The 16,860-nt window shown below is 52.7% G+C and overlaps 3 protein-coding genes across 3 annotated transcripts; all 3 read left to right on the top strand.

Annotated features, from left to right (window-relative positions):
• Nucleotides 1-137: 137 nt before the first annotated feature.
• On the top strand, nucleotides 138-2,599 carry TRIREDRAFT_59068 (uncharacterized protein; the record flags this gene model as incomplete). The annotated part of the gene is made up of 11 exons (XM_006963803.1): nucleotides 138-190; nucleotides 390-571; nucleotides 630-712; nucleotides 795-1,182; nucleotides 1,244-1,403; nucleotides 1,474-1,624; nucleotides 1,693-1,758; nucleotides 1,816-2,008; nucleotides 2,044-2,259; nucleotides 2,410-2,489; nucleotides 2,561-2,599. 11 exons carry the CDS (start codon nucleotides 138-140, stop codon nucleotides 2,597-2,599), a joined length of 1,611 nt encoding a protein of 536 aa, XP_006963865.1.
• Nucleotides 2,600-8,165: 5,566 nt separating this feature from the next.
• On the top strand, nucleotides 8,166-10,037 carry TRIREDRAFT_58815 (uncharacterized protein; the record flags this gene model as incomplete). The annotated part of the gene is made up of 3 exons (XM_006963802.1): nucleotides 8,166-8,523; nucleotides 8,599-9,903; nucleotides 9,964-10,037. The coding sequence occupies 3 exons, from the start codon at nucleotides 8,166-8,168 to the stop codon at nucleotides 10,035-10,037; spliced, it is 1,737 nt and encodes a 578-aa protein (XP_006963864.1).
• A 1,173-nt stretch (nucleotides 10,038-11,210) lies between these two features.
• TRIREDRAFT_58427 (uncharacterized protein) lies at nucleotides 11,211-13,823 on the top strand (the record flags this gene model as incomplete). Its single annotated transcript, XM_006963801.1, has 7 exons — nucleotides 11,211-11,338; nucleotides 11,540-11,652; nucleotides 11,749-12,717; nucleotides 12,778-12,885; nucleotides 13,381-13,509; nucleotides 13,575-13,727; nucleotides 13,780-13,823. 7 exons carry the CDS (start codon nucleotides 11,211-11,213, stop codon nucleotides 13,821-13,823), a joined length of 1,644 nt encoding a protein of 547 aa, XP_006963863.1.
• Between the last annotated feature and the right edge of the window lie 3,037 nt (nucleotides 13,824-16,860).

Here is a 16,860-nt window from a genome sequence, read left to right as displayed (position 1 = left end):
CATTTTCCCGCCCCACCTCCAAGCAGAGCCGCAACTATTCCGCGCCTTTTCCATCCCCATAGCAATCCCTCGAGCTGCATTCACCCAAAGGAAAACAACACCAACAAGCTGGACTTTATTGCCTCCATCACGGCATCATGGTCCACGGAAAAGTCCTCGTCATTGCCGGGTCGGACCCTTCAGGGGGGGCGTAAGTGCCATCTCCCTCAGCACAGACACATACATACACTCTCACCAACCAGCGCTATAAACATGAACTCATCTCATCACTGCTTCACTTCTCTCTCACTACGCAATGTCATATAACCCTTACAGACTAGAGCAATCATAAACATAACACACACCCATCCAAATGTCCGTGCCCTCCACTAATACATTGATGATCACAGTGGCCTAGAAGCAGACCAAAAGGTCCTCGCCGCGCATGGCTGCTACGCAATGACCTCCACCACGGCGCTGACCATCCAAAACACCAAAGGCGTCACCGGCGTCCACGTCATACCGTCTGAAGTCGTTGGAAAGCAGATCGAAGCCTGTCTCGAAGACATCGGCGCCGATGTCATCAAAACAGGTGATTTCCCATCACATTCGCACACCCTTTGAATCCGCCGCTGACCAGCTCCATCAAGGGATGCTGGCATCCGCCGAGACCATCCAAGTCATTGCTCAAATGATTACCAACTTCAAGGTCCCAGCTCTAGTAGTCGACCCGGTAAACAAAACCTCACATCCAAATCCTCACACACAACACGACCATGCAAAGCTGACAGGGGAACTCCTCCTCTCCTCCGCAGGTCATGGTCTCAACATCAGGAGCCCAGCTCCTCCCCCATGAAGCCATCGCACAACTAACCCAGCACCTCCTCCCTCACACCACCGTCCTCACGCCCAACATCCCAGAAGCAACCCTCCTCTTGTCGCAAAATGGCCACGATGTCGGAGAGATACAGTCAGTCGCCGATGTCGAAGCCATGGGACGCAAAATCCAGGCGCTGGGCCCGAAATGGGTCCTCGTCAAGGGCGGCCACATGCCTTTCCGAAGAGACTTGACAGTCGCAAAGACAAAGGAAGAGAAAGAGGTTGTCATTGATTTCCTGATCGGGCCAGAGGGAACGGTGGTTCGGATCGAAAGCCCGTATCAGGAGAGCACAAGCACTCACGGAACGGGTTGCTCTCTGGCTTGTCAGTACCATCCCTCTCACAGCGACAAAACATCTTCGGCAGTGTGCTAATTGTTATACAGCGGCCATTTCAGCTCGTCTAGCTCAAGGCGCCGATGTTCCCACGGCCGTCCGCGGTGCTTGTCGCTACATCGAAGCAGGCATCAAGACGGCTCCCAAGATTGGCAATGGACACGGCCCGCTTGATCACTTCCACTCGACACACGTTCTCCCTTTCTCCCCGTAAGCATCATACAACGCCTCTCTTTTTCTGCCTTGAGTGCTCTTTTGCCAACGCTGACCATGTCGATAGAGGATACTTTGTCGAATACCTGTTCGAACACCCCGCCGTACGCGACGTATGGAACGAGTTCCTCTACCATCCTTTTGTCATGGCCCTGGGTAACGGGACACTACCGCTCGAGTCTTTCAAGGGATACATCATCCAAGACTATCTCTACTTGGTATACTCTCTCTTCCAAAGCCTACAACCGCCCATCATGCCCACCTGTAGCTAACAAGACACCGAAAGATTCACTTCTCCAGAGCCAATGCTCTAGCAGCATACAAAGCAAAGACCATCGGCGACATATCAAGAGTCCGTGTCCACCCAAACCTCTCCCCAGAACAAACCCTCATCCTAACAACCATCCAGTCCAACGAAATCATCACCCACATCCTCCACGAAATGAAGCTCCACGTAAACTACTGCAACTCCTTTGGCATATCCAAGCCTGAAATCGAAGCCACCGAAGAACTCCAAGGCAAGCTCATGCCTTTCTTTTTCCTGCACATCACTCACTCCCTTTCCATTCCTTCCTCCCTCCTCTCTCGCGATCCCCTTCTCCGTCATATTGCTAATGCAGATTTTCACTACTGATAGCCTGCACCGCATACACCCGCTACGTCCTCGACGTCGGCCAAAGCGAAGACTGGCTCGCCCTCCAAATGGCCCTCGCCCCATGCCTCCTCGGCTACGGCGCCGTCGCAAAGATGCTCCACGCCCACGCCGACACCGTCCGCGAGGGCAACACCTACTGGGCCTGGATCGAGAACTACAAGGCCGATGACTATGTTGAAGCCGTGAGGCTAGGAAGCGGTACGTTGAAAGAAAATCCGCCTTTTTCCTTTGGTTTTTGTTCCCTTGGTTTTTTTTTTTTTTTTTTTTTTTTTTTTTTTTTTTTTTGTGCCCTCGAGACGTGAGGAAAAAGAGAGAACTGGCTAACTCTTCCCGTTTATCGGCTTTCAGAACTCATCGAGAAGAATATTCGATTGCAATCACCCAGCAGAATAGAAGAACTCATCAAAATCTTCGTCCACGCAACAAGAGTACGCTTCAAATCCCCCCTGCCCATCAACACCTCCTGATTTCGGCTAACAAAGGGGATGTGATACGATAGATGGAAATTGGCTTTTGGGAAATGTTTCCCTACAAATGAAGGTGTGAAATAGAAGGTGGATCGATAAAGAGATGGGCAAAAGGCAAATCCAATAGACAGATGAAGGGGCTTGCAGCCTCGGCTTTGCGTTTAGAATTGTAGAGACGAACATAGAAGTAGACTATGAGAGGTGTGTTTACTTAAAAGACTGAATGAGCCATACCAGCTTCGTCATCGGGCGAGCCATTCCACTCTCCTCTATGGGTGTTGAAAGGATTTCTCTTCCAGCTCTTTACCTTGGACCTTTTTCCCCCTCACTTTTCTTCATCCCATCTCCTTTTCCACACACACTCGTGCCACCATCAACTCCGTTCCCTAGATCCATATCCCTTTAAGCCATCTCGTTCCCTCCCTTCTTGTCCTTCCACATCGAAGACTCAACTCGTCTCGGCTCCTGCTCATCAGGCATCATCAGATCGAAACCCTGCTCCATAGGAGCATCAGGCACAGCAGGAATTCCATTCTCGTCGCTCGGCACGGCCTTCTTCGCCCGACGCGACTGCTGACGGACCCAAGCGGAAACGGGACGGAAGTGAGGGCGCGAGTCATCGGACACGCTCGTGTAGACGGTGTCTCTGCTGCCGGCCGCCTGGCTGGCGAGGCTGGCCCCCTCGGAGCCCCTGACGGCCACAAGGTTCACGTGGGAGTCGGCAACGCCTGGGTGGCCCGACTTCATCGCAACGGCAGCGGTAGGGGGAGTGATGATGATGTCCCCATCGCCAAAGCCCGAGGACAGCGACGAGACATCGCTCATGTGAGTGTTTCGGCGCAGAGGCGTCTGCAGTGCCTTGTTGTGCAAGCTCGCGGTCACACTCTTCCTCGCAGTCTCCAGGTGAGCGGCTGCAGCCGCCTGCCTATCCGAGATGGTTAACGAGCTGACACTCGTGGTTGGCGACATCACAGAGGCAGGCATCGGTGGCATTGGTGGGATTTTCTCTGACATGACCGAGGCGCGGGCGAGGCTTGCGGCTGGGGAGGAAGGCATCGGCGGTGCCTTTTCACCTTTTGGCACCATGATGTCCGACCACGTCGAGTCGTGTCTCGGCTTACGGAACACCATGCCATACGGGTTCACCATGACGCGCGAGAGTGTGGCTCTTCTCTTTCCCTGCTTGGCCTTGGCATCCGATGCCTCCAAAATGGGGGATTTATCGTTGTCATATACAGTCCCGTCATCAAGACTGCTCCAGCCACTGGCACCAGGCTTGATGCGATCTCTCAGGGACAGAAACTTGTCGCTGAATTTGCTGGAGACGCGTCGAGTGCCGTCAGCGAGGCTGTCGCCTGAGGGAAAGTTGGGTGGCCAAACGGGCTTGGAGACAGGTTTGCGTTTAATGCGGCGCAAATAGAACCAACCCATGGCCAGGAGGACGACAACGAAGCCTGAATTGAGGATGAGTTACTTCCGAACTGGACCGCTGAGACAGATATATGTGCTCACCAATCGTTGCAACCGCAATAGCGGCCTTTTCGCCACCTGTTATTCCTTTGGAAGTGGTCGTTTCTGGGATTCCAGTAACCCCCGCCCTTTGGTTCGCCAAGATTGGTGATGTGATGGCGGGTCGAGTTGCCGTCGACGAAGCAACAGGTGATTTGCTAGATTTGCCAGCAGATGCCTTGCCATCGTCCTCCTTGTCCTCATCGTCACTCTCAGCATCATCTCCATCCTCATCATCGCTGTCGAGGCTATCATCACTGTCGACGCTCTCATCGCTATCACTATCAGAGTCAACATCGGTGGCCTTGGGCAAGGCAGCGCTGAGGGTGGTCCTTTGAGGGCGTACAGATGCCGATTGAAAGTTTCCGGCTACCCCAGTGGCCGTGCCTTTCGGAAGGATGGAGCCCATAGTATAGACGGGCCGCTTGGGTGTCGAGGTGGAGGTTGGCTTCGAGTCTGGTCTGAAAATTGTCTTGAAAGACGGCTTAGGAGGCGGAGCAGCAGCCGGTGCGGCGACGGTGTCCGTATCCAGAATGGGCACAAGTGTAGCGATTGGGCCTCTCTCTGCTAGGTCCGAAGGCTGCACGGAGGGAGGAGGGAGGTAAGGGAGAGAGATGAAAGGAAGGGATTCGGGAGGCCCATCCGCATTCGCGTCCACCTCTTCGCCCTGGCCCGGCAGTCCCACGAGGGCCCTCTTCAGCTGTCCCTCAATATCGACACCATCGCTTGTTGCTGCCTGAAAGTGTCGGGCATTGGTGTCGAAGTTGTGTTCAGTGTCGACCTTGGGAATCGGGCGTCTTTTCTCCGGCTTCGAGGTCGGTGCCATGGTTCACCAGCCAAGACTCTTCCTAACTTATTTTTTTTTTCTTTTGGTTTATTCTGAGCACCTTGGTTATAGTCCAGCTTCAATCAACGTGCTCACTCTCGTCAAAACATGCAAATGATAGCCTCAGAAAAGTTGAACCCCGGAATGAAAGAGTAGGAGAGAAGGGAAAGGAAGCCAAAATGAAACAAAAATTATGCGCCACACCTGTGCAAGAAACCAGTTCTGCACATTTAACAAATAATATCAAGATAACAGGCCCATCCCCGTATTAAAGAAAGGAATAGGCAAAGAAAACAAGAAGAAACAGTAGGAAAACGAAAGCCAAGACACCCCTTTCGAAGAAGAGGAAGAAGAGAAGGAAGACAAATCGTGGGGACAAAGCTAATAAGATGCCGCTTGACCTCCCGGATCTTCAAATCACTTTCGATGCGGACTAGCTCAAAGACGGAGAGACTCTTGGAGAAACGCCGCTTCGAACAAAGTGTCTGGAGCCAATCAGCTCAGCCCAGATTCGTCACAGCTTGTCGATCATGTCTATCGTGCGCCGCCCCCCGTCACGCTTGGGTTCGGGGACAAACCCAATGCTGGCTTCACTAGGGAAAGTAGCGTAGACTCCCATGTCAATTATCGAACGACCAGGTTGTGGGAGTGCCGAGTTGTCTGGGACAAAGGGAGATGTGTAAGTCGGATCTCGTCTCGAGACAGGGGCGCGCAGGACACGGACGGGACTGCGTCTCTGGTCTGACAGGGAGATGGCCTGACACCATGAGACCATGATACCCTCATAGCAGTGGTAGCTGGGGCAGTAATAGCAGCTGGGGACTCTGGCTGACGTGTCCCACTATGATGGCCTGTGAACAAGAAAAACAAGAGTCTAAGCGCTGCTATCTGCAGTTGCTGCGTCTCATCAAGCGCACGAGGCAAAAGGTGGTCGCCATCGTGCCCACGTATCCACGTATCGAACAACGGGGGCACCGGTTCGGCCCCGGGCATTTACATGCAGGGCAGCGAGATCCGCGCAATGACAAGCTGAGGGACCGCGGCTCAAGCGGGCAAGGCTTGCGACAAGGAGGCCTCGAGTGCAACGCGCACAGCCCTTTTGGCGGCGTCAACGTGTGTCGTCGAGCGTTTCAGCTACTGAGTAGCGCTGGGGGTTGAAACCTGGAGAGGGCGAGCTGCCAGATGAAGCGAGTGGCCGAGGCAGGCAGCCAGGCATCTGTGTCTGTGTCTGTGTCTGTGTCTGGCAGCCATCGGCTGCTGCAAATGCAGTCAAGCTGGTGTGTCGAGATTCGCATCATGGCGATGTCAGAGGCTGCTGTTGTGATGGCGAGAGATGAGTCTCGATTCGATGAGACGGAACTGCCAGACCAAGACAAAGAATGGTTTCAGCACGTTGTGGCTGGTGATATGGCTGGTGGCTGACAGACAATTGAAGGAGCGGTGGCGCAGCCATTGTTGCGCATGTAAACAGGGGCGACGATCAGACAGACTCAATGCGAAAGCTTGACTGTATGTACATACTGTAGGAATTGAAACAGCAGGGACGCTTGATTTGAGTTAGAAGCACTAATCATGGAATGCTTGTCAATTAAGCGAGATCTGCAGTTTGTGTCGCCTTGGCTTTGGGAGCAGCAGGGCAGTCTCTGTCCGCTCTTAAGAGGAGCCCCTGACATGGAATTGCATTGCACTCCTCTATCATACCTTAGACACCTAGTTCTGACAACAGTCATGAAGACGGAGAACCTGCCGAATACGCGCTTTGTTGTCTACAGCTTTGAGTCAAAGGCCACAGTCCACCCTTCACATGTTTTTGCAATACCCCAGACCAGGTCCGAGGGTTCTCAGCTGTTTTGGCTTCTTCTATATTTAGCATTGGGACGATCAACGAATGGTACAGTATTCCAAAGGTGCATCCAGGGTGCATCAGAACCTAGCTGGGTTCTGTTTCTCTTGGCAGCAGCCTCTCCCAATAGCACATGCGAAGAGGTGCCATGCCATGTAACCCCATTTCAATGTAGTACCATCAACTTTCGAGACGAGACTGCAGGCAACCAGCGGTACCGGCCCAACGGAGTGTGATGACGAACGGATATAAAGGATGTTGACTTGTTATGCAACTAACGTTCCGTTTTTTATTCTCACCGGTCCGGCCATTCAACGCCGTCCTCTGAAATGGCAACGAGACCTGCATCATACATGCAATAGCCTGCTCTTAGCTCTCTATAATCGCCTCCCTTACCCCCTTTCCTGTCGTGAGTCTTCTGAGAGATCCCGGGATGAGAATCAAAGTCTCCGTCTAGCCGCTCCAGTCAGCGTCGCTGTCCGGAGCAGCTTCGGCATCCGGTGGCTTCGACAGGCGTGTCCGTCCAAGTCGCTAGGCTACCGGCCCGGTCGTGCACGGATCAAACCGGCATCGTCTCGAGGCTCAAAGAAGCATGAAGAGACGAAAAAACAGAGAGTTGGCAGCCGCCAAGGACAGGATGGGAGAGGCGAGGGGGCAGTGACAATGTCTGATCTCTAGGTAGGCAACTACTGGTTGATATGACTGCAGCGTGCTGCCCTAGCCGGCTTCCAGTATCCCGCTCTCATAATCCTCGTCAGTTCAAATACCTACCTACATAGTCCCACGAGCCCGTAGTGTAAGTCCATGGCCTCGGGTTTCCGGAAAGAGTTGGATTGCATGTGCTCAAGGAAGGCCTCCGGAGGCCATCGGCATTGGACGGAGCGAGCCTGCATTGGCACATGCCCGGGATCTATGGACAGACAGCGGAATGCCGATATCGATCACCCAACGGTCGAGACCAATCGGTCACTCCCAGCCCTTGGGTCTACATACTGGTATCTTCCTGTCATGCTTGCCCCCGACGCCTTATCGCCAACTGTCCCTGCTATCACTAGAACAGACGGGTAGGGGCAGACTTTTCGAGTGGGTGCCGGGCCCAATCATTTTCTGCGTTATTAATTTTTTGCGAGCGGGAAGGCTGGATGGATCAATGGATGGCTTTTTTTTATTTTAGGGGAGAAATACAAAGCAAAAATCCGGCCGCTAAAGCTCGCCTCAGAGGCGTCATCAACTTTTTTTTCTCTTTTTTTTAGGCCTTCCTTGCCCTGGCCAATCCACCTGGACTGAGCTCGAGCTCCATCCTCCCCTAGCGCACCTTTTCATTGTTTCCTACGGTCGTCTCCAAAATATCGTTTGTCCCTATCGTGACCGTTGCGACATCATCTTCTATCTGATATCGATTCTGCCCCTGATCCTCTTCCCCTGTGGTGGTTGTTGATCCCAGTCCCGGAGCCTCAAGATGGCTTCAACTCAGTCGATGAGGGCCCTCGCCAGGGCTGGCCAATTGGCTCCCAATGGCGTCGCAACCCGAGCCTTTTCATCGGCTACCAAGGCCGCGATGCTGCGAACCGCTGCGCGGCCGTCCGTGGCCATGAAGCTGGCCAACTCTGGTCGCATTGCCTTCCGGAGAGCCTACGCCGACGAGGCCCCCAAGCCCAGGCCCGGCAAGCTGCGCAGGACCTTCCGATGGGCCTGGAGGCTGACGTATCTGTCGGCCATTGGCCTCGTGGGATACACTGCCTACAACATCTACGAGGACCGACACCCCGACGAGCAGTACGAGCCTGATCCCAGCAAGAAGACGCTGGTCATTCTGGGTGAGTCGACGGCGGCACGACGATGCGCTCTCACGTGTAAGACAAAGTCATGACTAACCAGGCACTCGATATCAGGCACCGGCTGGGGCTCCGTGGCTCTCCTCAAGAAGCTCGACACCTCCAACTACAACGTCGTCGTGGTCTCTCCCCGCAACTACTTCCTCTTCACCCCCCTCCTGCCCTCATGTACCACCGGTACCATCGAGCACCGCTCCATCATGGAGCCGGTCCGCGCCATTCTGCGCGGAAAGAAGGCCGCCGCCAAGTTCTTCGAGGCCGAGGCCACCTCCATTGACCCCGAGCGCAAGGTCGTGCGCATTGCGGACAACTCCGAGATCAAGGGCGCAACTTCGGAGACGGAGATCCCCTACGATATGCTCGTCGTCGGCGTCGGCGCCGAGAACGCAACCTTTGGCATCCCTGGCGTCAGAGAGCACAGCTGCTTTCTGAAGGAAATTGGCGATGCCCAGCAGATCCGCAAGAAGATCATGGACTGCGTCGAGACAGCCGCCTTCAAGGGCCAGACGCCCGAGGAGATTGACCGTCTCATGCACATGGTCGTCGTTGGCGGTGGCCCTACTGGTGTCGAGTTCGCCGGTGAGCTCCAAGACTTTTTTGAGGAGGACATCAAGAAGCTGGTCCCCGACATCAGCCCCCACTTCAAGGTCACCCTCATTGAGGCCTTGCCCAACGTTCTCCCCATGTTCTCCAAGACGCTGATCGACTACACCGAAAACACCCTGCGCGAGGAGAAGATTGACATCAAGACCAAGACCATGGTCAAGAAGGTCACTGACAAGACCGTCGAGGCCGAGGTTTCCCGCCCTGACGGCTCCAAGGAGCGTGTCGAGATCCCCTACGGTCTGCTTGTCTGGGCCACTGGCAACGCCGTCCGCCCCATTGTCAAGGACCTGGCCAGCAAGATTCCTGCGCAAAAGGACTCCCGCCGCGGCCTCGCCGTCAACGAGTACCTCGTCGTCCAGGGAACCCGCGACATCTGGGCCATTGGTGACTGCGCCGTCGCTGGCTACGCCCCTACCGCACAGGTGGCCTCGCAGGAGGGTAGCTTCCTTGGCAAGTTATTTAACAACATGGCCAAGACGGAGAGCTACGAGCAGCGTATCCAGGAGCTCAGCAGCAAGATGAACATTGAGACCGGCAACTCTGCCGAGGCCGCTCAGGAGATTGAGCTGCTGGAGAGACAGCTCAAGAAGATCCGTGATGTCAAGCCCTTCAGATACAGCCACCAGGGAAGCTTGGCCTACATTGGCAGCGAGAAGGCCGTTGCCGACGTCAGCTGGTGGAACGGCAACCTGGCCACCGGTGGTAGCCTGACCTATCTCTTCTGGAGAAGCGCCTATCTCTCGATGTGCTTTAGCAGTAAGTCTCCTTGACAGGTCCCTTTTCTTGTATTTCCTTTCTTTGCTGACAAGCTCGTAGCACGAAACCGTGTCCTTGTCCTGCTCGACTGGCTCAAGTCCAAGGCCTTCGGCCGTGACGTCTCCCGAGAGTAAATGTCAGACGACGAGCGAAGAACGATTCAATACTAGAGAGAACGAGAAAGAAGAGAAAAATTGGCGCTGGAAGAGCGGCTGGTTGACCGCGTTTCGAAACAACCATGATTCCATTGTCCGTTTTGTGTTGAGCGGAGGCTTGTTTTCCTTTTCATGACATAGAGTGGGCGTCTTCAACTGCCTGGGCGGAAGACTAATAAAACGTCGGATCGGGTTCGAGGCTAGGATACCTCTATCGTTTGTAAACTACTTGTATACTTGAATTTATACACCTCAAGGAGTTGGAGGACCTCCTGTATCTACCTTACCTACCTACCTATTGCAACAAGTCGAGAGTGTGATGGTGTGACCAGACTTTACCTACTATACTTGTCTACCATCTAACCTGTGATGCTATATACCTACACATTGACTCTACAGTCTCTAGTCTCTCGAGTCTGCGCTGGGTTCTGCTTTATCGTGCACGTTTTACCCACGACTTCCCCAGGGAACCGTGTCGCAAATGGATGCCCAGTTGATGCCATCCCATTACAAGCCACCGCGTGGCAGTTCCCATTTCGGGGGTGCGACGCTTTCCCCCTTTCAAAGCAGGTCTACTTTCATGCAGTTTCACACACAGTTACGCCGCCCTCTAGGCATGAAGCAATCATCATCGCAAACAACACAGTATGCAAAGCAAACAAACAATCACCTCCGTCAGTAGAAGCGCGTGAATCGAGCAAATCGGAAAATTCAAGAAGCCTCCAGGGTAGCCATGACGCGTGATTACATCAGCAGATTGCCACCCGCGCCCTGGCAGGTACGTACCGGGCAGGCGCCATTCAATCAGATTTTCTTAGCGCCAAAAAAACTGCAGGCAAGAAAAAAAAAAAAAACTTAGGCGCAGACCGAATCCCCCCTGCTTTCCAGATCCTTTTTCTCTTCTTTCAACAAACATTGCAACGACAGCCAACTCTACGGCGTCTTCCCTCTCACTCTTTTTTCTACATATATCCTCTTTTCATCGCACTCCAGAGGCAGACGATCAGAACTTCTAGTTCTTCGCCCTTTGAGACGCGTTTCTTTCCGTCTTTTACCGCCAGTTCGACATCTCTCGAGTTGTTGACCTGACAACCGCGTTTCTCAATCTTGACACCCAGAAGAACGCTCTACGAACCAAACACATCCAGAATCATGTCTGGCTACGGCGGCGGTCGATCCAACGGTGGTGGTTACGGAGGCGGCGGTGGTTACGGCCGTGATCGTGGTGGTGATCGCGGCGGCGACCGCAACGGTTACGGAGGCGGTGGCTACGGCGGAGGGTAAGTTGCTTCTTTGTTGTCTCTACTCTTGTCCTCGACATGCGCAGGCGTCGCAGAGCTGGCTTCTCATCTCCTGACAACGCCTGCGCATCGACTGGGAGCCCTTGTCCCTATCGGCGCGATGGACAAACCCCCCAACTTCCTTCTTTGAATCCTTTGCTAACAATTTGTGCTTAGTCGTGGCGGCTTTGGCGGCAACAGCTACGGTGGCGGCTACGGCGGCGGTGGTGGTGGTGGTTATGGCGGCGGTTATGGAGGCGGCGGTGGTGACCGAATGGGCCACCTCGGCGCTGGTCTGCAGAAGCAGGATTGGGGTAAGTCTTCACACGCTGATTTCACCGCACTTTGGATTCAATTGTTTTCCCCCTGGCGCTCCAGGCAGTATCCTTTTGCTAACTATTGATGAACAGACCTGTCCGCCCTTCCCAAGTTCGAGAAGGACTTCTACAAAGAGCACCCCGATGTCACTGCTCGCTCTCCTGCCGAGGTCGATGAGTTCCGTCGCAAGCACCAGATGACCATTGCTGGTCGTGACGTCCCCAAGCCCGTCGAGACCTTTGACGAGGCTGGCTTCCCCCGCTATGTCATGGACGAAGTCAAGGCCCAGGGCTTCCCTGCGCCCACGGCCATTCAGTCTCAAGGATGGCCCATGGCTCTCTCCGGTCGCGACGTCGTCGGTATTGCCGAGACGGGTTCCGGAAAGACTCTGACCTACTGTCTTCCCGCCATTGTTCACATCAACGCCCAGCCCCTGCTCGCCCCTGGCGACGGCCCCATCGTGCTGATTCTTGCCCCCACTCGTGAGCTGGCAGTCCAGATTCAGCAGGAAATCTCCAAGTTTGGCCGCTCATCCCGCATCCGCAACACCTGCGTCTACGGTGGTGTGCCCAAGGGCCCCCAGATCCGCGACCTCTCCCGAGGTGTCGAGGTCTGCATTGCCACCCCCGGACGTCTCATCGACATGCTCGAGGCCGGCAAGACCAACCTGCGTCGTGTGACTTACCTGGTCCTCGACGAGGCTGATCGCATGCTGGATATGGGTTTCGAGCCCCAGATTCGCAAGATCATCGAGCAGATCCGACCCGACCGACAGACTCTCATGTGGTCCGCCACCTGGCCCAAGGAAGTCCGTGCCCTTGCCTCCGACTTCCTGCAGGACTTCATCCAGGTCAACATTGGCTCCATGGAGCTGGCTGCCAACCACCGAATCACCCAGATTGTGGAGGTTGTCACCGAGATGGAGAAGCGCGATCGCATGATCAAGCACCTCGAGAAGGTCATGGAGAACAAGGAGAACAAGATCCTCATCTTTGTCGGAACCAAGCGCATTGCCGACGAGATTACCCGATTCCTTCGCCAGGACGGCTGGCCCGCTCTCTGTAAGCTAACCCCAAGAAAAACTTTTCTTGTGACCTTTCGATAACTAACAACGTCCACAGCAATTCACGGCGACAAGCAGCAAAACGAGCGAGACTGGGTACTGGACCAGTTCAAGACCGGAAAGAGCCCTATCATGGTTGCTACCGACGTGGCGTCTCGTGGTATCGGTACGTATCAATCCCCTCCCCCTCTCTCCAGCAACTTCCAGCAAAAGCACTTGCTGTATACTTTACTCTCGCGTCTAGGGGCTATCTGTATTGTGCGCAACTGCCTGAGCAAACCGTGTCCGTATGGTTCTCATTATGTGGTGGAGTCTTGATCCGTTGTGTAGCGCTTCCCTCTGCTATACTCGTATTTCCATTCTTGTACCCTGCTCACTTCCGTGGTACAAGCGTGGAGGTTGGCATCCCTTGACCCAGATCAAGCTGTCTCCCCAAGGCTCCTTGTCTCCCCTGAGGACCCCGTGATCACATAATATGTCCCCCTTTTCAGGGAGGATGGATGGCATTTTGGAAACGCACTTGGATTGGCCCTGGTTTACCAAGGAGTGAAGTACACAGATGGACGATATCCTTTCGCCGTCTCTTCACGTTCCGCGCTGGAGGTTGCTACACACACCCGTATTCCGCTTGCTAACCCTTTTTTTTCTTTGTGTAATCAAGATGTTCGCAACATCACGCATGTCTTGAACTACGATTACCCTAACAACTCGGAGGATTACATCCACCGTATTGGCCGTACCGGCCGTGCTGGCCAGCACGGAACCGCCATTACGCTGTTCACCACTGACAGTAAGTTTTTCTGTTTCGCTCCCCTTGCATTGATCTACACGCAGACGCTAATCACTTGCAAACAGACCAGAAGCAGGCTCGTGATCTTGTCAATGTCCTCCAGGAGGCCAAGCAGCAGATTGATCCTCGCCTGGCTGAGATGGTTCGCTATGGTGGTGGCGGCGGTGGTCGCGGCTACGGTGGTTACCGTGGCCGTGGCGGCGGCAGAGGTGGGTATCGTCGATACTAAGGAGCATAGGGCAGGGTCGGGAGCTGACCGCGGTCTATCAGCCAACAACTCCAACAACCTTCCGCTCGGCAATCGGCGGTGGTAAGGAGGAAGAAAGAAGCTCATGCGCAAACCGGCGAAGGCGACCCTGACAAGTGCGAGTCGCCCGAGCCTGGAGTCCCTGGAACGCATGACCACACGTGAACGGCCCAATGCACTCAAACGGCGTTTGATAGAGGACAGGATTGGTTTCAACTAGACATTGACTCGCATTCCTGCGCAGTCATCGGTTATTTGGTTTTTGTTGACGGATTTTTGTTTGCTTGCTTTTTTTTCTCATTTTTTAATGGTCTGCACGTATATCACATAAGGACACGAGAGGTGATCCATTGTTATCAGCCAATTATTTAGCTACCATGTCGATGCATTCATCGGCATCGTCCAGGCTGCTCTGCATCAAGGTTAACAAATGTATGTTGATAGAAAAAACGAGGTCTAAATGACACGCATTGGGCATGAGATGGTTCTTGGTCATTCGACAGAAGTGAGTGAACATGTCAAGTTTACAATTCCTTAGGAAGTACGAGCGTCTCTGAGTAGGTACGAGAGTATCTAATGGTGGTTGAAGTAAGTCGTTGTTATTTGTGACACGTTGGATATATGGGAAGCATAGGCAAGATTTGTTGTTGTATTATTACGCCGAGTGAAGCAAACCTAAGACGACTTACAAAGTGCAAGGTTGCAAGATGACTCTTTCTAGCAACAGTCTTTCCAGATCTTTACCTATTAGAAGAGGGCTCTTGAAGTGGTTCAGTGTAGAAGATGTATCTGGCTCGAGGGTCATGTAACATTGGATGGCCCAGATGGTGTGGCAAAGGAAGTGTTTGCATGATATAATTGCCTCTTATAGCAGCACAATGGGAACTCGTCTGCGATGTATGCTTGTAACACGTTGAGAGCAGCAGGGTCTTTGAGGCCCACGTGCAGTTTCCTCTCTTGTAAGATTGAGAGCTCTTGATATCAAGAGGGATTGTATCAAGAGGGATTGTATCAAGAGGGATTGTAATAAGAAGGGTTGTATCTAGAGAAATTGGATTGAGAGGCAGTCTCTCAAGGTTTTCTTGTGATTACTACTTCGCCTCCGACTGTCTCAATCACCTTACGAAATTGAAGGCAGGAAGTTGGCTTAACAGTGTCACGGAGACGTGAACATGCTGTTCAGTCTGGCGTCACAGCAAACCATTTGGCCAGCCTATTGCCTTGTCTTCTTCTTCGTAAGCCGTAGTTTTGCGAGGAATTGTCAATGATGTTTTGAAGATTCAGTGAATCCTCATTGATATACCACGTCAAGCCGCCTTGACTGATACACACACATCTCTACCATATAGTGATCATGGTCTCATGTAAAATGTAAGCCTCATCTCTACGTTTCAGAGGAAGAGCGCAGAGGGCAGATAAAATGCGTATCAATCACAAGTCAACACTCAGAGAGAGAGAATTGCACAAACATTGTCAAAACATTATATAAGACAAAACGTTGTCAACTCTTTCCATCAGATGCAGTACCGAATGCATGAACTTTTGCATGCTCGCAACTTTGCTTCGTTTCTCTATTTGTTGTTCATTGCGTCTCAAGCTGTGTAGGACTTGGTTTCAACATCTCTTCCCCTGTCAACCACGGTCAAATTTTTCCCAACTCTCGCTTTTTGTAACCTCTTACAGCTTGTCATATTATAATACACTCGTTTCTCAAGTCAGCTGCCTTCTAATGCAAGCTACACACAGGCACACACATCCATCCGTACGACATTCCACCATCTCCTTCCAACCTCAAGTCCCATCATATCCCTCCCCCCTCCCGGAGCCGCAGCCGCGTAGACAACCGAGCCAGACAAGGATACAGAACATTTCCTGCTCTCGTCTCACTTATACGAGGGTGTACGTTTTCAGCCCTGCAACCAGAATCTATTCATAGCAGCTCTGTTCCCTTCTCCCCCCCCCTTGTCCCTTCAAGCTCTCCGCCAGACGAGGCATATCATGCCACATCTCACATCTCCCCTGCCCAACACCATGTACCTTTTGTCCTTCTTCTTACGGATATACAAGTCGCAGTATCCAGTCATATTTTATTTTATTTCTTTCCCGTTTTCCCCTTCTCTTTCGCTTGCAATGCAATTGGAACATGGATTGCGGCCTTTGCTGGGCTGTCCATGTAACAACCCAGCTGTCACAGACAGGGCTTCTAAACCGGAGACGAAACTTTCAACCCATGTTATCATCACAATCCTTCTCTTCATCGCTTCCCCTTCCTATTCTGGTCTCTTCTTCTTCTTCCTTGTGACATCAACACAAGTAGTACATATAGTATAACAGCCTTACTGGGCAGGTAGTATCATCCCAACCACACATACACAGCCATGGAAAGCATACCAGGATCAGGAAGTATAAAAGGAAAAACGCCAAAACCCAGGGAAAACCCATAGTGACAAGTCACAAATAGATACCCATACCGCTCACGCCCCCCCTCCCACTTCATGCGCAAAAGATACAAGAAAAAGAGTTTTACCAACCAACAGACTGACCAACCAACCAACTGAATTACACACCCCTCGCTATATACTTGCGAAACAGGTTGTAAGACGTTTGAAACGAAACGCGGCCCGTGGACCAGATACCACCATATCTATTTGAATCCATATCATGAATACTTCGTATACATCACACGAATGATGTTACCGGCAAAGGAAGCACAAGGAACAACACACACACACACACAGATAAAAAAGCAAAGAGAAATATCCCGTAGGAAGCGGGCACCGTCGGGAAGGATTCGACATGGGACATGGGTCAAGGGGTGCGCCAAGGAACAGGACCAAGTACAAGTACTATGTGGGAAGAAAACGGAAGGATTTCTGCCTTTAGTATCCTGCTCTGCATGCGATGCTGAATAGCATGTTCCAAGGTTGGTCTGTCAAGGAATAAGTAATATACCTGAGTGCGAGCGTGTAGCAACAACGCCTCGGTCATATGTGATGGTCATTATGAAGGCCTTTGAAATGAACAAGCACACACTCTCTCTCTTTCTCTATATTTCTTACACTGAGGAACAGAGGCACACACACACACACACGCCCCCTTGTTGG

This window comes from Trichoderma reesei, assembly GCF_000167675.1.
Source record: "Trichoderma reesei QM6a unplaced genomic scaffold TRIREscaffold_5, whole genome shotgun sequence".
NCBI classification, from domain to species: Eukaryota; Fungi; Ascomycota; class Sordariomycetes; order Hypocreales; family Hypocreaceae; genus Trichoderma; species Trichoderma reesei.
This window is presented reverse-complemented; position numbering and strand designations above follow the sequence as displayed.